This window comes from Amblyomma maculatum, chromosome 11, assembly GCF_055883805.1.
Source record: "Amblyomma maculatum isolate TAMU_Amacu chromosome 11, ASM5588380v1, whole genome shotgun sequence".
In the NCBI taxonomy this organism is placed as follows: Eukaryota; Metazoa; Arthropoda; class Arachnida; order Ixodida; family Ixodidae; genus Amblyomma; species Amblyomma maculatum.
The window spans coordinates 74,900,346-74,923,077 of NC_139354.1; the positions used below are offsets into that span (position 1 = coordinate 74,900,346).

The window sequence follows — 22,732 nt, forward strand, 5'->3', positions numbered from 1 at the left end:
GGGAATTTTCACTTGCCGGAGCATTCAAATATATCGTTAATAAGCAATAGGGAAGAAAACTTCGACAATAGCATTCAACGCTGATGAAGGGGACATTACGCGGGTCGTGGTTTCACGCAATTGATTTGTTATTTAGGTAGGCTATGAGTCTTCTTTTAGGTTAGGGCTGCGCTCTTTCTTATGAGATAGACGTCGGTTACACAGCCCAAAACAACTAAAGATAAAATGAAAAACTCGGCGGAAACAACTCAAAAAATCCCCCCAATCAGTAGGGTCACATGTGAAACAGTAGCCATTGTGTGAGTTTTACTGCAATCAATCTTTTATTATACGCGTGTATTTGTCAAGCGTTGTGATGGAAATTGCATCCTTCAACACCACTGGGGTCACGTTTTCACGAGTGCTGAACTGTATGACCCTGACGGGGTCCTTGAGCAAAAAGCCGTTGTCGGAGAACCGGCCACTCAGGTTTCGTGCAGTAAGCCATACAAAAAGGGCGATCCGGTCTGTGCTGATAGCCACATCAAACTCGTTCACATCGGTCTTAGACGCAGCCTCCGTACGTCCTGTAACAGATACTACCTGCGAAGGAATATATAATAGATGTTCTGAAATCACACAAACGTGAACATTCGATTTAAACATGGTATTTTTTTCTTCCCGTTCTACTGCCGTGGCACGATAGGAAGTTTGCAAAACGTTCCACGGAAGACCTTCGTCTGCCAGCGGTAGTTGAATGCCGGGAAGATCTAATATTATTTTCGATACGGCTGTAGGTTTGGACATCCCCATAATAATTTTTGTTAGTTTGTGTATTTTAACGTTCGAAAAGCCACTCGGGCTATGAAAGACGCCGTAGTGGAGGACTCCAGAAATTTCAACCACCAGGGTTCTTCCCGTGGAATGACATCGCTCAGCACGTGGACGCCTTGCTTTTCGCCTCCATCGAAATGCAACCGCTGAAGCGGGGATTCAATCCCGCGTTCATGGGAACAGTAGCTGAGCCCCGTAGCCACTGCACGACCCCGGCGGGCACATCCCCATAGTGAGATAACTCGTTCAAGCACATTGCATACTTCATTGAAGACGTTATCCTGCACTGAAGATGCCCACCTCTCCTGTAAAAACCATTACCTAGGAGCCTTTGAGGAATAATAGATACCCAAACAAACAAATAAATAAATTTCATAATTCAGAATACCTAACAATGTTTAACACTGTATCACTCAACACAACGTACTAGGGCCGGAGACCTACCTCTCAAGAAAATACACAGCTTCTAAAATAGAATATAAACTACAAAACTATTTTGGTTCACTTCTCGAAATAAACAGCTTGCTACTGGCTAACATCGACAGAGGCGACCGAGAAGCTTTTAAGAATACCTGACAAGATTTTTATTCACCAAAGTGTTGCATGTTATGGAGACTGAAAAACTACTCATGTACTTGAACGACTACGTACTTGTTTTTTTTTTTTTTTTTTTGGGGGGGGGGGGGCGCTGTTAATACCGTTCAGATGAATAAAACTCATTGAGTCCTCTATGAAGGATGTAGGATAACATTCGAGTTTTCAGCTGCATTTCATTTCGTGTATGTACTATTTCCCTCTAGCAATTATTAGCACATCTTTCGCCCGCTATCGGTGGGAGAGGTAATACCTTAATAAATGTTTTCGGGTGGTCGAGGTGTTTTTAAAGTTTATTGTTTTGGATCGAACTCTGGGATTTTGTTTGTGGTCAACTGATATCTTTGGAACCATCCCCGTGCCGGCCAAGAAAGTAATTTTGTATTTCATGGGGCGGCACGATTTGGTGTTACGGACAGATACTAAATTTTGCAGGTGGGCTAACGGGGTAGCTTTCAAACACAACTCGTGCTGTTGTTGCTCACTGATCATTCGGTGTTTAGTAATTGCTAGTTTATTGTGACATCATGAGCGTCTAAATTAATCAGTGAGTTAAGGCCCTTTTCGAAATTGGTGCCCGCTCGTGGTCTATGACGTCACCCCTGTCTCGGCCAATATGGGAGTTCGTTGACCAAAGATGGCGGGCATTTGTCTGACGGAAATTCTTGTGCTATCTCATTAGTACTGTCTCTTTGTTTACTGAGTTAATTAACAGTAGTCGCCCACTGACTTTCAGCTTACAGTAAGCCTTAAAGCAACTGCCCATATTTGAACAATCTCGCTTTTATTGTATCATCATCTTCATCATTATCAGCCTGACTATACCCACTGCAGGGCGAAAGCCTCTCCCAAATTTCTCCAATTCACCCGGTTCTGTGCTAGCTGCATCCACTTGACCCCTGCGAACTTCTTAACCTCATCCGCCCACCTAACTTTCTGCCGCCCCCGGCTACGCTTTCCTTCCCTTGGAATCCAGTTTCTTACCCTAAGCGACCATCGGTTATCCTTCGCACTTACATGTCCTGCCCATGCCCATTTCTTCTTCTTGATTTCCACTAGAATGTCAGTAACTTGAGTTATTTCTCTGACCCGGTCTGCACGCTTCCTATCTCTTAGTGTTACCCCCACCATTTTTCGTTCCATAGCCCTCTGCGTTGTCCTCAATTTAAGTAGAACCCTCTTGGTTAGCCTCCGCGTTTGAGCCCCATAGGTGAGTACAGGTAAGATGCAACTGTTGTATAATTCCCCCTTGAGCGATACCGGTAAGCTGCTAGTCATAAACTGCGAGTGCTTGCCAAATGCGCTCCATCCTAATCTTATTTTTCTTGTTATATCCTTTTCATGGTCCGGATCTGCGGTTACTACCTGTCCTTAGTAGACATATTTGCCTACTACTTCCAGTGCTTCGCTACCTGACGTAAACTGCTGTTCCTTCCTGAGGCTGCTGAACATTACCTTAGTCTTCTGCATATTGATTTTCAAGCCTACCTTTCTACTTTTCCTGTCTAGGTCATCGATCATTATTTGCAGTTCATCCCCCGAGTTACTTAGCACGTTACTTAGCTTTTATTACAAAGGGACGTAATGTAGGTACTTCAAGAAAGGTGCGTGCATATCAAATTACTTAGTTTCAACGAAAAATGAATAAAGCTTCTACTTCTTTTAGGCAGCACACCGGGTGTTTTATGATGGTGAGAAAAAAAACATCTGCGCTATCTCTTCCAAATGTGCCCTAGAGCTTTCTCTGTAACGGATTTACAAGTTCGGAAGTATTGAATAAGGGCATGAACAAGCCGTACACAAGTGAAAATGAAACGAATTGTTCTGCTTGCCCAGTACACAGTACTGTATCACCTGAGGCACTCTTTCAGCTTTCAGCTTTAGCTTGGCATTGCCAAAGCTAAAGCGCATCTAACTAAAATACGACTGTACCCTACAGTTCTTAGGAAATAATGCATAGAACATTACATGATTTCAAGATGCCTCAGTTCCAGACAGCGTTGCAGTTTGGTATGGTATAGGAAGCGTGCAAGGTTCTTTTAGCCTTTACTTATGTTCATTAGTGCTGTTTTGCGCATCCGGTAATCTGCACTGATTACCTATATCTCTTTACTTGGTACGTTTCGCTTCACGGGCACCACAAGTTCGGACGTACTGAATAAGAGCATAAACAAGCCGTGCACAAGTGAGAATGAAATGATTTGTTCTGCTGGCCCAGTACGCAGTACTTTATCACCTAAGGCACTCTTTCAGATGAACATTAGCTTGGCATTATCAAAGGTAAAGAGCACCTAACTAGAATACGACTGTATAGAACTTAGGAAATATTAGAACATTACATGATTTTACAATGCGTGGGTTCCAGACAGCGTCGCAGTTTGGTATGCTACGGGAAGCATGTAAGGTTCTTTTAGCCTTTACCTGTGTTCATTTGTGCTGTTTTGCGCATCAGCTAATCTGCACAGATTATCTATATCTCTTTACTTGGTACTTTTCGCTTCACGGGCACGATTTTCACCGCTAACCTTAATTCGTGAGTAATGCTTTGTAAAGGCGCAAAGGCTGTTAAGGAGCTATAGTAAGGCATTATGGACACGTATTTGTAGTCTCCAACATTTCTTGAAATGCTCCATAGTGGCAGCTCTTCTTCCTTAGCATTCATTCTGTGCAATCAGATCGGGCAAATTTTTAGGACTGCGGTTGGCAGCCTTACTGAAAGAAAAGTCACCAATTCACCTTCGAGAGCTAGAACAGCGGACAGCTATTATGGTATTCTGTGATCAGGCTATCGTAACGGAGAAATATTGCGTCATGATGGCTGTCACGTGCTCCAGGCTGTGTAAAAAGGCGAACATGTCTGTGTTAGCTTTGCAATAGCTACTTTTATTTCATAGAAGTTCCGCCTCAATGGGGTTCCCTTGGACTTCGCTGTTCGCTTACGTGTCGCTATCTGGAAGTACAGCTCCTGCAAGTGATGGCTTAAATTTCCGCAGCTGCAGCTGAAATGACTGGTTAACGCGCATTCATAAAGTTCCCTATTGCGAAAAGAAATAGAACCTGATCGGTTCATTTTCTTACGTGTTTGACAAGCACTAGGGTTCTCTTGCAGTCTCAGTGCATGCGGGAAGTAGGGACGAGGGCTAATGCATATAAAACCTTAGAAAATTAGGTAGACAGTGATGCGTTCGTCGTTCACGTTATTATAAACAGTGCCGAGGCCATTCATGCTGCATGCGGATGACTACTGCGCAAGATTTGCGTCACAGCCAAAGTACAGTGCTCTTACTCTCTAAGAGGGTAGGATAAGCATGTGGTCGTATTACGAACGACTAATATTTTCTCTTCGGTATAGGTATACTGCCGGAATTGAGTATAATGGAACAAAACAAAAACATGATATGAAGGTAATTACGCTGCATGTGTTGTGTTGCTGAGTTTAGTTTGAGTTTTAATTTAATTATGACTGAATCTCGAACGAGTCGAATGATCTGCTTTGCTTACTGTTACGTTGACGGCATGAAGCCTTGTCGTTTTGAGGTCACTAAGCAGTAGATAGGCTTCTGGGGCAAGCAGCCTTCCCGTAGAATTCTCGGTGAGCGTGAACCAGAAGAAGCAGAAAACAATTTCTGAGCAGCCGTAGAGTTGTCGCTGGTCGTCTATCGAAAAGCAGCCAAGATCCACAGACGACGCACTTGGCTGCGAAACGTTTAATGGAAAACACTGCAGAACAACTAAGTATTTGTCGCTGGTTACCTGACCACAACAGGTAGTACTTATACACATAACACAGAAGCGTAAACTAGAATAAACGGTAAACATTAGGTTTACCTGGTGGTGACCATGGTGTTGGAAAAATTGATGACCTCGTCTCAGTCTTAGGTCTCGCGGCTGAAGAGGCTAAATAGCACCACAATAAGGCTTTGAAAGACTGTGCGGAGTCCAGCCAGATAGTATAGCACAGAGTGGAATGTAATACACCAGAAACCTTTCGAACACAATCGTTGTCTTCCGCTCCGAAGTGTGCGAGTAAGGTTGAAAATTCTTCGTAGCCTTAGCTTGTTTGGGCATAGCATATTCCGGCTTACAAACAAAACACCGCCGCCACATGAAAACGCCGCAGAGCATCACGCATAAGTGCAGGAAAAAAGCAAAGCTAGTACTAATATAAGACACAAGCCTATTATACTTGAAAAAACAATTGATTATTAATGAGCTATTCTAGTGTAAATGAAAAGTGTTTAGTTAACATAATGTTTTATCACCTCCCAGAATTTTGAAAGAAATGGCGATTGTAACCAAGTACATTATTATTGCACATAGTGATATGGCATATTGGTTTCTTGCTATTAGTTATGGTTCATGCAGTTAGAATCAGCAGCATGGGAAAGCCGCTCCTCTGTAACTTATTTCCTTTCAAGCCCTTGTAATAATGGACACGTATTGAAGTCCTGCAGAAGGATTCTCTATTATATTAGTATAAAACTAATTGCTACACAAGTGCCTTTGTCTCGCTTTCGCAATCCCTTATAATGAAGATTCCGCACTAAAATCATGCACAAAAATTCGCTATTATATTAGTATAAACCCAAGCACAAACCAACAAAAGCCAAGACAGCGGACAATAGGGAATGCATCACAAGCTCCTCAGTTTCATGTTATAAAATGGGTCAGGAGTCTATTTAATTAGCTTATCGCATCCGGCTTCAAGGCTATTTCAAGCCGATGGGAGAAGATACTTGGCGCATACTCTTTAATGGAAAGAAAAGGGGAAAGAGTGGGGTCGGTTGGAAGAAGTAAACAGGGAGAGAAAAAAGTTCTAGCCATACATTGATAAGGTTTTAGTTCATATTGTGCAATAGATGGCGCGGTTGAGGATAAGACAAAAATTGCAGTATCTCTCTGATGGTGAGGCGAATCAATATTCCACTTGCCAAGCTCGTTTGCATGCAAATGTGCTCAAGAAATTTGCGCGACAAAATTATGTCGCCCTTCGCCTCAGCGAATTACGCAATTTTAAGCTCGCACTGTGCTTCTAATGCCGTTTCATTTGCGTGCGTTTTACAACCTGCATGATTTATCCAATAAAGCATGTTGACGGGCTGGTTGGCTTAACATCTTTTTATAACTGAGGAAAGACCGTGGCGCAAAAAATTAACGCACGGGACAATGGACAGGCGCCACTACCGTGCTGTTTCAGAAAACACGCACATGCATTTATACCGTCAGGCTACGCCCACATTCAAAGACGTACTTCATCGAATTCGTAGCTTATCACCGCGCGCTACCTTTACAATGAAAATCTTACTCCGCCGCATACAAAATGACTGAAGTATCAGTGACGCACAAGAATGCCCTTTTCTCTACGTGAAAGGCTTCCAATAGTGGCTTTTTCTCTTTGTTCTTGCTTCTGACTAGAATCTTCGCCTCTTCTAGTCGAGGCTCACAGTTGCACGTGTTGACATGTCTGACAAAATCAGCATATTTATCTTTATTGCTATCTACATTTTTGCCATGTTCCCCAAGGTGTGTGTTCATACATCTGCCCATTTGCCCTATATAAGACCTTCCACAGGTCAGGGGTGTCTCGTTTGTGTTATTGCAGGTGTTGTCCCCTTGTCTTTCTCTTTTGTGTGCGTTAATGTTTTGCGCCAGGGTGTGTTCTCAGTTTTTAAATAATGATGTTACCCAGTTTGCGAGAGGATGATTATAAAAGGGACTGTATATGGGCATTATTTTAAAACCTCGGAATGAAACGGACAGATAGAACGAGACACACACATTTGATACACAGTGTGTGTTTTGTTCAATTTTTATGTTTGTAGTGACATTTTAAAATAATTTTAGGCAACTCGAACGACAAGCCACTCTACTTAGTAACAGTGCTAAAGCATAAAGGAACAGTTCGCGTCACTTCCTGTTCACTCCTTCCAGCTGCAAGGCACACTGCGGTGACAATTCAGCAAATATTTCTCCACGTACTAACAATTTTCCTGACTTCATTTCTCACTCGGCATGCGTTATAGTTCGAAAAAAGCAAGATTCAGTCATTTAAATCAGTTCAGAGTGGAAGTTACTAAAGCAGAAAGTACTCTACAGGATCCGAGTACAAAAGCGTAGCGTCCGAAGAACGAAAAAAAGGAGTAACAGTTTGGTACTCACCACAATCGGCTGAAGTGTAAACCTCCATGTAGGATGAAATGAGCGCAGCGTGTACAGAGCGACATTCAAAATTGCATCATTGACAGGAACGAGCAGGTCACTGATGATAAAGAGTCTGAAGGTAGAGCCACTGCCACTTTCCAGATAGGCAGACACAATGACGGGGCTGAAGAACTTTCTGGCGAAATAATGAAGCATCTTCCATCGGCCACCGTACTCTAATAGAAAGGGAGAGATAATGGAAGGTCGCATTTGTGGAGAAAAAGGTACATAGCTATTTACAGCACATGTGCTGAGACACGGAAGTCTATTCTTCAATTGCAGGTTGCCTTTCACTACTTAGATTACCATCACTTTGTGTAAATTTATGCCTCTTTTCTTATACGTACCAGGTAAGCAGTGCGCTAGCCGTGCATCAAATAAGCTAAGAAAACTGATGCGTGGTCTCAGGCCTGTGCCACTTTTTCTCTCCCCGATTATGAGCAATATTTTTATAATGCCTTTATCCTCCCCATCCTTTTCAAACGAGGTGATTTCACTTATGCAGACGTTAGTTTAAAATTCTGGTTTACATGAGAAGCTTTTCCTCAAACGTCTTCAGGAATGTAACACTCGCCCATTGCGTTTAGTTCCGTCTAGTGGCCTACATTTTGTCTACGTACCCTCTTCTTGTGTGCTGCCAGCTGCTGAGGTAGCTGAGCATTACTGATATTTTTGGGCTGATGAAAGTACATAAGATAACATCGATATTCTACTCCCATCGGAACGAATTCAGTGAGCATTTCACTCATCAGTTTGTGTCTGGAAATATTAGCCTGTTGTACTCAGAGTGGTCTTCTCCGGCAGCGATCAGCCGCATTAAAATAAGCTTACATGATGAACTCGATATGCAAGTGTTCGGCCACACGACGTGTGAAATGCGATTCATCTGTCCGCGCCGAGCATTCAAAAAGCATTAGCAAAAGAAGACAACAGCGCGGAGTAAGTTTTGCTCGTACCGTTTTGCCAAAGAATTGCAGAGGTGATTGTATCGTATCCCTTGGAGTGACAAAAGACGGCGAAGGTGCAGACGGTTATCTGAAGTGCATGTTAGCGCTTGCTCTAATAAATACTTCGCAAAGATGTTACGTGGAACACATTGAAAGACACCAACCGCTCTGCTGCTCCTATGTCTCAAAAGCCGAAGCTTGGATGTCGATACCTGATATATCGAATTATTGCTTATCTTGCGCACTCAGAAAGTCTTGAAACATCCAGACAAAAGTGTAAGAGAGGTCTTTGCTTCTAGCGAACTCTCATTCAGAGCAACATTTATTACATCAAACTTTCTACAGTTACACTGCAGGATGCTCATTTATGTCTCTCTGAGTGCGAGGGTTTTTTTTCTTCAGGGGGGGCCGGGGGGGGGGGGGGGGGGGGCAGGAGGGCTCTTGTAAGAGCTGCAAAACCGCTTGACAAGAGCAACGTCGTCGCCGCTTGAATGTGGTGTTGGTACTAGGGCGCTTGTTTTCACTGCGACATTGCTACTAAGCGGAGAAGACGGCTGTTTGTGCGCTGGTTGTGTGGCAATTACCACACAACCCAGCCTTGCTGAGCGAAGGCTCGCGGCTGCTATATAAGTGGTCTGCTTCGCTACTCTAGGAAACGAAGAAATCAACTGTACGCTTTTTTAATGTCTTGTTATCGAGTTTATAGTTTGCTGTTAACAAAAGTGGTCTTTTTATGACCAGCAGCACCTTTCACCAAAGCACCGTCCGCTGCAGCTTCACTGTAAGCCCCAGCAGCACGGTGATATTCGGTGCGAGAAGCAAGCTGTGAGCAGAGTGGTGCGCCGAGTTCGTTTCCCGTTTTAAAGCTTGGCGCGAAGGGACGAACAGCGCGCGCGGGTTTGCGTCATGTGCTTCACGGCTTGCTGCACCCGCGGCGAGCTGCTATAATGCCGAAAGCATACCGTTAACGTCAGTACACCGTATACGTTCCTGGGTTACCGATGAGTTCAACAGCTGATGTGTTTTGCTCATCAAATTATCGATATGTCAACTATTCAGCGATCGCCTTCGAGTTTGATGTATTCGGGATCGACTGTTACAGCGTAATATTTTAGCTTAGTAAAAGGCTCGAGAAAAGCCACAAAAACGTTCCAGCGAGTGATCTTTGCAGCCGCAAAGGTCACGCATCCGGAGTCGCATATTTGCGAAGGAGGTTCACCACAGAAAACTTAACAAGGCCGGTACATCATGTTTTTGCAACACACGCCTACATCACGATTGCTAATAAACAATGAACATAGACATTGAAGACTCATAAAATAAACTTTCCGCTCTGGTATTAGTGCTAAGAGGAGCAACTCATGACTAGACTGAGATATGCTCTGGAAGCTTCTTTTATTTTCTGTCCATTGGTATAGGCTCTGAGTGTCGACCTTGTCACGTTTTTTGTGGCGATGGAAAAGCTGTAATGCAGCTTTTCTATCTAAACCACGGCGGGCGAAAAATGACAGGAGTTAGTAAAGTGGTTTTAATTACAGAGTAGTTAGACTGCGAAACGTTTCCTGCACGCCGGTCCCGGTACCGGCGTGTACAAATACATTCACTTGGTGTGCGCAGTCGTGTTTGGTCCAGGCCACTATCGCCTTTTGTCAAGCTTCAAGCTGCTGGTACGACAAAGCATAATTAAGGCGCTGCACTGCGCGGGCGTTATAACTTAGCACCTCAATCTATATCGCTCATTGACACTGCTTTTTGATGTTGCGGAGCAACCAATCTTCCTCTGGTGTCCGATAGAAATTTTTCCTTGAAGAGGTAGCTGCACAACCTGACCTGCTAGCCCGCGCTAAGTAAATGATAATTCGTTTGCTTTGATGAAGCTATTACGGCATGACATCCACTGTACGCACGTGTTGGCCAGCCAGCGGAGCAGAGAAAATGGGCGTGCGTCGGTTTGAAAACGAAAATGCCCGCCCAGCAATCATCGCGGACAGTTTCAATGCTTGATGTCGCGATGTTCGTTTACGTTTTCCTATTTCTTGTACTTCTGTCTTTTCGTCAGATTTCAATTTGAAATGTAACTTCTCAGAAGTCGACATATCTGCGTATATTTTACGTGTCGAACTCAATTACTCTCCATCATTGCTACCCTGCAGAAACCGAGTTACTGTATGAGCATCCTGCTCAGCTCAGTCCTTAATTCTCTTCCGACAGGAACATGCTGGGCACTAAATGGCCACACGCGTAAGAAGGTACAAGAAAACTGCTTTTCGACCAAAAGCTAAGAAGTGCAGATAAAAACTCACTTCCGTAATTATAAATGAAAACATTGGCTTGGTTCTGATGGAACTGTTAGATTTTATATACAAGCGTAGTATCTCGTTGGGAGTGTCCGCTTTTTTTCTTTCCCGGTGTAAAGTTTTGCAGAATTCTGTGCTTGGGAGAAGGCTGTCAGTACCTGTGCCCCCTCTTACTGGGGTTACATGGTTACTTGCGAACAGTAATTGAATAGTAACAGTGGAGATTCGATTGGACTCTGCCAAAGATAATCAGCTCGGCTTTCGTCCCAATCCAGATGCAGGCTTCGGGAAGAAGAATAACCATTGGTTGTACGCAGACTCATTCTATTGAGAGTCCTGCGAGGGTTCCACTGAACCTGTTATTGCAAATTCGTGTTCCCCAAGATCTGGTCTTTGCGTTTGTGGCAATCACAGAAAACAAAGTGATAGAGGTTATTCGCAACCACGCAAATGTACACACAGTAGTGCTTTTATACATTTTTTACCAATGATGCTTAAACAAAGTTATGCGCATATGCTTGGGATGCACCACGCAGAACAGAGTGCGACGCCATTAGGTTGGCGCCTTTCCTCCGTCCATTGGTTCTGGGTGCGTTCTCCATGTGGCTTCCGTTTAATAAAGACAAAAACAAGCGATGTGTGGCAAGAAAAGGAAATTGACAAACCTATGGAAGACCAAGACACTCCAGGCCATATATCGTTGAGCTGCCAGTACAGGGCACCCATACTGTAGCCGAGACCTTCGTATAGATAGCCGCGCAGGCGCCGGAAGGATTCAGAGCCTACTCGTACGCTCTCCGCCTGGACGAGCTGCGCAGGTGTGAAAGCGAATGAATACAGTAATTTTCGCGGAGAAATTGATTAGGAGGTAGTACCTCACAGTCAGACATGCGCGAACAGTTAAACTGACTTGATGGAATTTTCATTGAATTAACGCCTCGTGCAAAAATATGAATAATTGGCACTTGTGATATGGTTACATTTTTTCGAAAAAAACAAAAATTTACTGGATAGAAAAACTAATCTAGAATTATTAGTTTAATGGAAATAAATTATTTATTCCCCAGTCAGGCTTTAAAGTTTTCAAGGACAGCAAATATAGGGAGGCATATCTAATCGAGAAACTTAGAATATGGGAATCAATGTGAATAAATATCTCGAAAGGAACATAAGAATCCTTATAATATTGTCACGCTTGCCGCTTTTGTCATCTGGTAGTGATGGTGACAACTTTGATGACTACCTAGCGCCTATCTCAGCAACGTTTGTTGATCCTCAGCTGTTCCAGAGAGAACAACGCAACGATCAGACTTTGGCACCAGTCTTGTCTGCCGCTCATGCTTCAAGAGAAGCGCATTTCTCTTGTAAGAGAAGACCTCTCTTACAAGAACAATATCAACTCCGGATGTGCTGAAATTGTTCTCACGGTGCCCCAACGCATGTGGCAATATATTCCCTCTGCGCCATAATTAGCCGGGAAAACAATCCCATATAGCATTATTTTGCAGTTTGTTCACAGCACGTGCATACGCTATCTTTCCCCGGCAATGGCTCTAGCGCGGCAGGTATTGTTCACTTGATTTGTTATTATTATGTCTCTTAGTCAGTCACCCCTCTCTGCTGAAAGCTCTTGACAGCCATTCCCCGTGCAGCTCTATTCATTATGAGGACCCTTTGGATTGCTTGCTGCGATTTGAAGGCATTCATACGGAGCTATGCTCTATAGCTACAGAAACGATTCGGTGAGCAGTTATCGTATTTTTAGAGCGAGGGCTCGACCAGTTTATCTTGGCTACTTGAGTCGCCCTAAACGTTAGAGAGAACTGCGGATTCCACGGCTGTTATCAAGAAAATACCCATACATTCCACAGTATGTATTGTATGATTGCAACAAAAATGTACATGCATCTGGTCAGCTTCTAGGGAGTTTTCGTGCGCATGGTATTATAAGTGGAGGAGAAGTGCGACCTGTGTCACGTAGGACGCCTTGTCATAATTAGCTGGCGTCGGCGTAACGCTCCGCTGTTCTTTGCGGATCCCGAAATAGGCGTCCATGACCCAATCTACATACCGCATACCTGAAACAAACAAAAAATTTAGCATTTTTAGCGTGTAGGTAATGAAGAGATAAGCATGGAATGTTTCCTACTATTCTGGCAACGTTTTTGATCTAGAAGGAACTTTATGTCATGATCACTTTTAATTATATCAGTAAAACCCAGCCGTGGTAGGCCCACTCTCAATTATCTGTTCAAGCAATTTTGAAGCATGTTTCGAAGCTCACGCCAATAACATACCACAAGCCCTACTGCAACACTAATTTTTGTATATGACTGCTTGCAAAACTTGTAGCACAAAAGCGCCATCTTAAGAGATATATATTGATGCTGTAGTAATCCCGATCACCATCAGCTCGCGCGCCAACCCGAAGAGGTAGACGAAGTGGAGCCGGAGCCTTGTTGGCGCTGCACTGTTGGTTCGAACGCTACCCCCGTCGCTTTGATTGGCGGGTGTTGCCTATGGTCTTGGTGCTCCAATAAACACCTTACACTTGGTGGAGGTGTCTCGGTCGTCGCCCCAGTCCTCCTCGCAAATTTCACCCGGGAACTTCGGAACCGCACGCTACCGCCTTCGGTCACAACCATGCAGGACGCTCCCAGTCAACCATCGGCGCCCATCCCTGCCACTCTACTGTCTGAAGCGCACACATTTGCCGAAGAATGCCGACAATTGGCGCGCTCCTTCACAACGGAGAACCAGGCTCAACAAAAGCATAACCGGGACCCTACAAATCCAGCGCCTTCATATCCCTCAGGCGCCCTCGTTTGGCTTTGGGTGTCTTCCTCTGCACCCGGCCTCTCATCCAAACTCCTATCGCGCTATCATGGACCTTACCGCATTCTCGAACAATCTTCTCTCGTCAATTACGTAGTAGAGACCTTGAACCCATCTCCAGATCATCGCCGCCGCGGCCTAGAAACTGTACATGTCGACCGCCTCAAGCCGTATTATGATCCCCCTACCCTTTCCTCACCATGAGTCGCCAGGATGGCTCCTTTTCCGCCGGGGGGTATTGTAGTAATCCCGATCGCCATCAGCTCGCGCGCCAACCCGAAGAGGTAGACGAAGTGGAGCCGGAGCCTTGTTGGCACTGCACTGTTGGTTCGAACGCTACCCCCGTCGCTTTGGTTTGCGGACGTTCCCTACGGTCTTGGTGCTCCAATAAGCACCTTACAATGCTGTTAACTGTGCAACAGGCCCGTCTTAAGATTCATACAATAAGCTGTAACGGGAGTACCCAAACTGTGTACAAAATGGTTGCATCCCCTGCACTAAAGCTTATGCAAATACTACAGTTATGTACAGGGTGATCCACTTCTAGGTATAACACAGTCACTGCTTTCTAGGCAGCATTGCGTCGGATGCAGACGCTTAACGAAGCGAAACGATATATGCACAGTGGGACACGGAGCTGATCCTTCGCATGGCCTGCCGCTTAGCTTTATGGAATGACCGGGTCGAACTCAATGACGTTTTGAAAGCAGTGGCAGTGTTATAGATAGAAGTGAATCACCCTGTATACTCTACTGAAGGGAAAGCCGATCGAGCGTACGCCTTGCCCTTGCACAAAATTATTCACCCACTTCGCGGTGCAGTGTTATATCTAGTAATATTCCCAGCGAAATGTAGCGTTAAGTGTGAACAAGAACGTATAATGTTTATAGAATGACACACAGATTTTGAATGTAGTTTAGCATAAGCCGCCGAAAGTGCACGTCTGAGGACACTGTCGGCGGAAGGGAGAAAGGTGGGAGTGAAAGTGGAAAGAAAGAAAGAGGAGCCGTAGTGGAGGGCTACGGAGTAATTTCGACCACCTGGGGATCTTTAACGTGCGCTGATATCGCACAGCACACGGATGCCTCTTCGTTTCGACTCCATCGAAACGCAGCCGCCGAGGTCGCGTTTCGATGGAGGCGAAACGAAGTGGCGTCCGTGTGCTGTGCGATGTCACGATCAGTGCACATTAAAGATCCCCAAGTGATCAGCATTACTCCATAGCTCTGAAATACGGCTCCTCTTTCTCTCTTTCCACTTTCACTCCCACCTTCCTCCCTTCTCCTACGGCCCGATTGAGGTTTCCACAGAGCAAGTGTGGCAGATACTGCGCCTTTCCCTTAATTCCTGTTAAACAGTAAAAAATATAAAAATATGAAAAATTGAAACTCCTGTGTTAAAGTGATCACCGCGGCTAGTAATAGTAGTAATAACGTTAATAAAACAGAAGAGTTTGGGGCATGCATGCCCCTGGGCCCCTGCACGGCCCCACTGATCCTGGCTCTGATGGGGCTGGAGAGGTAGGCCATCGCCGCTTGCGGCAGGGGCTAGCCTGCCTCAGAATTTTTGTCTGTTGTAGGCCGTCGTTGTACCTGCCCCTGCTTCGGTGGTGGTGGACGACATCTGTTGCGGCGCGCTTCTTTCTCTCCTTCTTTCTTGTCTATTTTGTCTTCTATCTGCACGAGGCAGCGGAGGTGGCTCAGTACAGAGCCAGTCGCAGGCCCATGCATTTTCTTTTCCTTCTTCGTACAGCCACAACAACACTCAAACATTCCTATGGTTCATGATGTCGGCACCCAGTCTGCACTTCGAGGAGCCGGTTCGATAGAAGACCACGGCTACTCTCACGGCTTTCGCTAGTATAACTAGCTGGGTTTAAGCAACGCTTAAACCCACACAAGTTTAATTCTAACCACCAACATCCTTAGTTTGGGTAGGCTGATAACTTATTCACAAAGGCCTCGCGTTTGGCGCACACTACGATACGAGTCTTAGGCAATCTCAGTAACAGCTTAAATACCAAGTGTCATTTTTAGGTGAAGCTTTGGAAGTTAATCATGTCTAATTCTGTTTCAAGACGCGGACTTCCTTCGGACACTAGTTATCCTTGAAATGAATATTTTTCTCATCATTGTATTTCATAAGTTGATTCGCCTGGGCACGTATCCAAGATAGCGCAGGTGTTGACGCAGCGATGTCCGCACCACCAACAGTAGATGAGGTAGCTAAAGTTGATGAGGGCATAGCTTGGTTCCCGCAGTTTAACATATACATGTACAGCCTTTGTCAAACGTGTAGAGCCCACGAAGCCTGCTTCTGAGCCATGTAGTGGCAGTGAATTAGAATTAGTGGAGGTTCCTCTGATTGGCGATGGTAGCACAAACAAACTTACTACCAACAGATTCGGAATACTAGAAATGCATTACAAGCCTCACGATGTGGCTCAGAAGCGGACCCTCAGGGCCCTACACTTCTCGCAGACTGTACGTACAGAGTAGTCCAAAAGGCACAGCGGAAGGGCGAAGAATGTACAGACACCACGGGCTCTCTGTTGCGTATGCCTTTTGCATTCGTCTGTTGTTAGAACATGAGTGTAATTTTAGCTGGGTCAATTTTAAGACAACAAGGAATAATTTTACGCACTATTGGCATTACGCTGTCGGTGCGCCATGAAACGGGTGAACGGGAACGTCACCATCGATGCGGGCATCACTCGCTCCATCGAGTCTCGAGAAGGATATGAAAACAAGCCGAATTCGGACATAAACCGCGGCTTTGGAAATGCGTGTGGATTCCACAGGTTTGTCCAATAGCTGTAGAAGTGCACTGAAAACGATACAAATAAAATGCTTGTTTAAAACCAAAGTGCAACGTGAAAATAAGCTAGCAAGGAATAGCAGGCATCACATTATTACAAAAAGCTTTGCTATTTATAATTATGCATTTCTTGCTGCAAATGAATGACCCCTACAATGGCATCCAGTGAAAGGCGACGTTTTCTTCTGGTCTAGGGTCCTTCTTTCATTTTTTGCGCATTTATTCCTTACTATGGTTGAGCCAACTGATTTAGCTGTCGATTAAAGAGTTAAGAGCATGTCAAACCAAAGTGGTTAAATTTATTTTTTCTATTCCGTAGTTGTGACCATCACACATTATTAAAACAGAAATCGGAGTGGGATCAATATTTTGAAGCAATGAAGGGAAGAATGGGGCAAGCACAAATTTAGTTCAGACAACCTTTGCCTCATGTTTCGCTCGCCGCTTAATTGTTTTACGTCACAGCGGCTTGCAAGAAAAAAGAACACGATGCTTTCACTAATCACGAGTTCATGACTGCACATTCGTATTAAATAAATGCGTATGTGCAGTTGAAAGGAACGCTTGTGGTAAGTGCAATGCATACAATCCTTCTCTTTATCTTGTGTAGTTTGATGTCTTAGCAGAAAATATCACCTATAACGTGCCGAATATTACACTTTCAATTTATTCTATCATACGGTTATTATGCCACGCGTAGCAGAGAAATGACAGGCGTTAAATTACTCAAATGAGCAACTTGCCCTAACTCTACCTCGAATAAATGTGAACTATAGCAGCCTAGGGATCCTTTTCCTCGTGTGGCCATGTGGATGAAAAACTTCAAGTGCGCCCTTTTTCACGGACGAAATCTGGTTACTAGAGCTCTCTAGAACTCTGAAGCAATGGGCTGCGGTACAAAAAGTAGCAAGGGCAGCTGCTACGTTCTAGTACCGAAATCTATGGCATCTATGCCTTTCAGGCGCGAGCCCGCTAGCGCCTGAATTTTATTGGTGCTTGCGATTATAATTACTTGAGCTATTATTTATCTCTCATTTGTGCTGAGTCCAGTGTTCCAGCACTTCAGAAAAGCCTCTTCTCTTATGTGAACTCTATCTACATTTCATAGGTTCCTAGAAGTCAGGGAATAATTGCGACGCTCATTCTACATAGAAATAAACGGAAACCTTCCTGGCAATTTGACTGACGACTGCTAGAGGACAGCCAAAATTAGCCGATTCAAGAACGGGTAGCATTGACAAAGGTTAACGCTGAGTCCAGACCAATAAAGAGGGCGCCATGAATACTACGGCCGTGTTCCTGTTTAGAATCCAGAGAAGGGAATGCCAAACAGTCTACAGAAATTATCAGAAACCCAACTTTTCTGGCATCCAACTGTGGTATATGAACAGCTTCCGACACTCCGCAATATTGATACATGTGTACTCACTGTCACCATTGGTCTCGCTGTTTGGGCTGACGCTCAACCCACCAGCTTCGAAAGTTCTTGTGCCATCGCTGGGACTTGAAGGCAAGAACGGTCTTGTGCGGTCTTCGGCTTCGACAGTAGTTTTCACAACACCGATGCACAGCTTCAGGTAATGACTACGGTACAGGCCTTTCAATGGAACCTCTGTGGCCCTTTCAGTCACGACGCAGCAATGCTTTGATCAGTTACACAGACCGTAATGTTTCCAGCCATACTGTTGCATCATTTGCAGCTATTGCTACAATGTAGGAGTTAACATGCACATGGATATGAGAATGTATGTCGTATTTCAATTGATGCCTACATGCCACGACAATTTAAATGTCACGATTTTTTATCCAAGGCAGAGTAAGAGGTACGAAAATCGTACAGTTGCACCAAATCAATTGCATGATTTTATTGTAGAAAAAAAACCAGTTGTCAAACCTTCTCCCTCACTACGGCTGCTGACATTGGCTTTTGTGAGTTTCTTAGAATCGCATAAAGATTACAGTTGGAACTCATATCTTTCATGATATCAGTAAATGTGTAATTATACGTTTTTAATTTCAGGCAATGGGCAAAATATTCCAACACATTTGGTATATTTTACAAATCTTTGGTGAATATTGCTTACTAAGAGGAAACAATTAACAAGCAACGAAAAGAGATAGGGGATCTTTCCACATGTTTTTATAATGATATTACTTAAAGAAATCTAGTAAATAAATAAAATAGAACAATACATGCGTGCCTGAAATGTATTTTGGGTGTAGTTGCACCCTTGCCTATATTTTCGCAGCCTTCATACGCCTACTTATCCGCTAATGCATATTGATTTTGAACCGCTTTTTATGTGATCTAAAACTATGTCAAGCTAACTTTATCGGTACTGAATCGATTACAACTCAATTTAAGCGAATTGCTTTACTAGTGTAAAATATGCTGGCTCCTATTATTCGAACTTTATAAAAACGCACTAAAATATGAAATGCAGCATTTCAGTACATCAGGTAGTCGTTCTGAACTTGCGAATATAAGATTATCGTTTTTGTTATTTTTGGTACACAGGACCAGCACCCCAAGATGCAACCTCACGTTGAACTGAACATGAATATATTTTTTTATATTAAAGCTTTAAATATTTTTATTTTCTGGAAAACATGTCGTCCGCAAAACAGCCTTCCAAAACGTTGCGTATCCCTCCAGAATCTCTACAGCTTGGCAATTTTTGCAGTCAAAATTTGTTCTACGGACGACAGCCGCAGATGGCATTCAGTAAGCAGGGAGTATTGATGGGCGGCCCCCATGAACTACCTACTTCGTCTATCGGTTTGGCACTCCCTCACCCGTGATCGCGTGACCATTTCTACGACCATTTCTACGACCATATCGATGGTGGTTAATGAAACGTCGCAGCCACTAACTCCGGCAAGCACAAAAGGATGCGCTTTCTTCAGGTACGCCAACAAAAAGAGTATCATGCGAACGACGGCCTTCATTCTTTTCTACTTATAATCATGGCGCGGCACGTCGAAGCCAGCGCGAATTAGCGTATCTGCATATATATTTCTACAGCAGAGGTATCGACAGCTGCTAGGCTCTTCCCCCATTTTTTTTCATATGACAAAGCCCAGTTGCCTTCTTACCGTTACACTCCACCCTATAATTGCGTCACGATAGTGACAAAGGGTTGTGAGAGTGTGCGTGAGGAACTGTTCGATTTATTTTTACTCACGTAGACTGCTTTCTCTCTGCAGTAGTGTGCACTACTGAAGGTTGACTGATGATAAAATTTATGGTCGCACCTAAATTACTGATATCCGACCGATTGTTTCTAGGACCTGTATAGGAGTTCTGCCTAAGTCACTGACAGAGGGCGTTGCTGGGGTTATTTACTTGCAGCGCACAAACTAGCTCTGTTCTTTAGAAACAAGTGCAGTGACGCCAACGACAAGCGGTCTTGAAATGTGCCTTACGGCCAAAGCGTGACGGCAAACGCAAATGATAAACACAGACGAATGTTGCTAATGCAATGGTACTTTTAGCATTTACTCCTGCTTGGTGTTGAGTCTTGCATCCATGCATGCATAAAACACCTCCACAAGCATTGAAGTCATGTAAGATTGTTGTACATTTTCCAGTTTGTATACTTGTGGTCAACGACTGTGTTTATACATCTACTTTCCGCATATTTAAACACAGTGAAATGCTCCAAGCTTAGTTAGCAATTTCCTCCATTACCGATGTGATCTCGTACTTTAGTCGATAATCGTTTGCAGCTGTTTGTTCGTGCGGATTTTCAAACTACAATTACGATAAAGTTCAACTTCTCATGGTGTAACCCCTAGAAATCATGCTGACTTAAAAATAATACTTTTCCTTACTATTGAGCATACCTATCTCACCTTCAAAGCTACACGGCAAAAACGCACTGAATGAGCTATTATCACGCTAAAAACCAAGTTTAGAGTTTAAAGCTAAAGTAAGGGGCACAGTAAAACTGCTAATTTTATGGTTCAAAGAGTGCCGTTCAGCTAAGAGAGTGATCAATAAACCTTCACATCTGCACTGTCATAAGTTTAAAAAAACGTGCAGCAACGCTTGGAAGGACGGTAAACTATTGTTTCCCTATATTAAATAAATGTTTTACCGTATTAAACCCTGTAAAAATCAAAGATGCCAACGATGACGCTGTATGAAGCCTTTATTGTAAATTTATTCAAAAGCTCCCCTCGCAAGGCACGGTTTCCATGATATAAATGAGTCATTTAGGAGGAACTAAAGTTGTATTTCCACAGATATTTCCACTTGGAAGTATATGACTAGTCTATCACACGTGCATGTGTACGTCTTACACCCCCCCCCCCCCCACCCATAACCCCCAATAAAAAAAATAACAAGGTCCCTTATTTACTATATAATTCACGGGATGCACATAGGTATGAAGAAAACAGTAATATATTTCCTCCCCAGAGAAATGGAACACGAACATAGCACCTAAGATCAGGAGGGTGCAACAGTAGCAAGTAAACTAGCTCAATTGAAAATTTGTCATGAAGTCTGTTTCCCGTGTGCAAGAATAGCTGCGATGCAGGCAGAAGTGAGTAGAGCAGAGCGCTTGTCTTCTGCTGCTCTAGCTTTGGGAATTATTTTGATTGCCTACGATAGTAGGTAAACACATATAATCTTATTAGATATATAAAATATTGGGATTGGAACAACATGTCACAGTTTGCGTGGGTGTGCACTACGACAATGAAAAAAGGTACACGATAAGTTGACAAAGGGGACGGTATAGGAGGTAACGTGGCATGATGCAACTCAATTTTACGAACGTGTCTTTAAATTTCGATTTGTAGTGTGATCGCGAAATAATGCATCTTCATAAGTATTTTCAAGAGGTCAGCGTTGAAACTCTGTCTTCTTAGTTTTATGAAGTGAACCACGCTAGAGTCAACAGTCGACAGAGGAAATCTCACCGAGGTAACCTGTCAGCTCTATGCGTTAATGCTGACTTCTAGTTAGGTGCCGGTAAGCGGAAAGGAACTTCAGGTATTGTGGATGCCCACTGCAGAGTTCGAAACAATTTTATATAGCGTAATGAAGCGAAAGGTACGACATTGTGCTTTTTTGTTATATTGCGACGCCAGTGAAATGGTAGAAATGAGCGGCGAGACAGCGAACGTGATGACGAATAACACGCACTCACGGCTATTACCAAGACAAGTAGTATAGATGAACACGATGCTCATTATGATAGCGCCAACGACACCAATCGGTGTGGTAGTTAGTTCCTGTTAACATTTGCAGAGGGCTCAGACCAAGAAACCCAATCGCAAAAAGGGTATTAAAAGTACAGTACTCCTATTTTACACCCCATTAATTGGTGAATTGAGCAAGATGGCGCATCTCAGTAGATTTTCTTCGTATTGGTCCTGTAAGTATTCCCACGGAAGGATAATCAAAGGCGACATCGGATTTGTAAATCTAAATTTCTTTTCGATGTGATCAGTGTTTACAGTGCAGATTACAACTTGTGAAAGGTTGCGAAATGATAGATCAAAATATACCACCTGAGTGCGGATATGGCGGCTTCGTTTTCGTTGTTTCCCACCCAGACAATAATTGAGGGGTGATGCTGAAGACGCCGAACCTGTGAAAAATTCAAGGCAGACCGTCTTTAAGTTTTAAGGCGCAACTCTTTAATGGTTCGTACTGGCGGCGTTCGTTCGGTCACACTATCGCACTCAATCAAATGACGTAATCATCCGAAACCCAAACTAAAGTCATTAGAAAAATAAAAATCTGGTCTACACCTTTAATCGATCCTCCATCCTTTGGATCTCGAGCTAAGCATTTCAATCAGCTACGCCACAACCCGGATCATGAAACGCACATCATAACTCTCTTTGTCTACCGTGATGATGATAGTTGAAAAAAAAATAACTAAACAAATTCTGTCTCCACCGCGAATCGAATCTGCATCCCTCGAATTCCCAGCCTTGCGCATTAACCAACTCCACAACACCTGCGATCGTGAAATACATATCATACTTCTTGTCTATACTGAGGATGATATTAGCGATCACAATGAGGCTGCCATTAGTGATGACGAAAATGATGACATTAGCGATGATAACGACGGTGAATTCAATGATAATGAGAGCAAATGTGATGCACTGCGTTCACCAGCAATGCTCAGGCTTTCGCATTTCCGCAGTGTAGATTTCACAATGCTCTCGAAGTTTTTATGCTGCCTCATGATCACTCCTAGAGAT

At 43.7% G+C, this 22,732-nt stretch overlaps 2 protein-coding genes across 2 annotated transcripts in view; both read right to left on the bottom strand.

Moving 5' to 3' along the window:
* Positions 1-315: 315 nt before the first annotated feature.
* LOC146174184 (beta-mannosidase-like) lies at positions 316-7,764 on the bottom strand. The gene is made up of 3 exons (XM_084585343.1): positions 7,567-7,764; positions 4,909-5,103; positions 316-582 (listed from the first exon to the last, which is right to left on the bottom strand). The coding sequence occupies exons 1-3, from the start codon at positions 7,762-7,764 to the stop codon at positions 316-318; spliced, it is 660 nt and encodes a 219-aa protein (XP_084441469.1).
* A 13,415-nt stretch (positions 7,765-21,179) lies between these two features.
* Positions 21,180-22,732, bottom strand: part of LOC146174185 (beta-mannosidase-like) — a 29,746-nt gene continuing 28,193 nt past the window's right edge. The window contains exons 10-11 of the mRNA XM_084585344.1: positions 22,028-22,107; positions 21,180-21,201 (exon numbers count right to left, since the gene is read on the bottom strand). Coding sequence (XP_084441470.1) covers positions 21,180-21,201; positions 22,028-22,107 — 102 coding nt within the window. The remainder of the gene's footprint in view (positions 21,202-22,027; positions 22,108-22,732) is intronic.

Bases quoted from the DNA above. Each gene is read 5' to 3' on its own strand.
- LOC146174184 (XM_084585343.1), bottom strand. From the start codon at position 7,764: ATGCTTCATTATTTCGCCAGAAAGTTCTTCAGCCCCGTCATTGTGTCT. The intron at 5,104-7,566 runs GTGAGTACCAAA...AACGTTTCGCAG, and splicing joins TTACACTTCAGCCGATTGTG to CCAAGTGCGTCGTCTGTGGA. The intron at 583-4,908 runs GTAAGCAAAGCA...ATTCCTTCGCAG, and splicing joins TTCATGCCGTCAACGTAACA to GTAGTATCTGTTACAGGACG.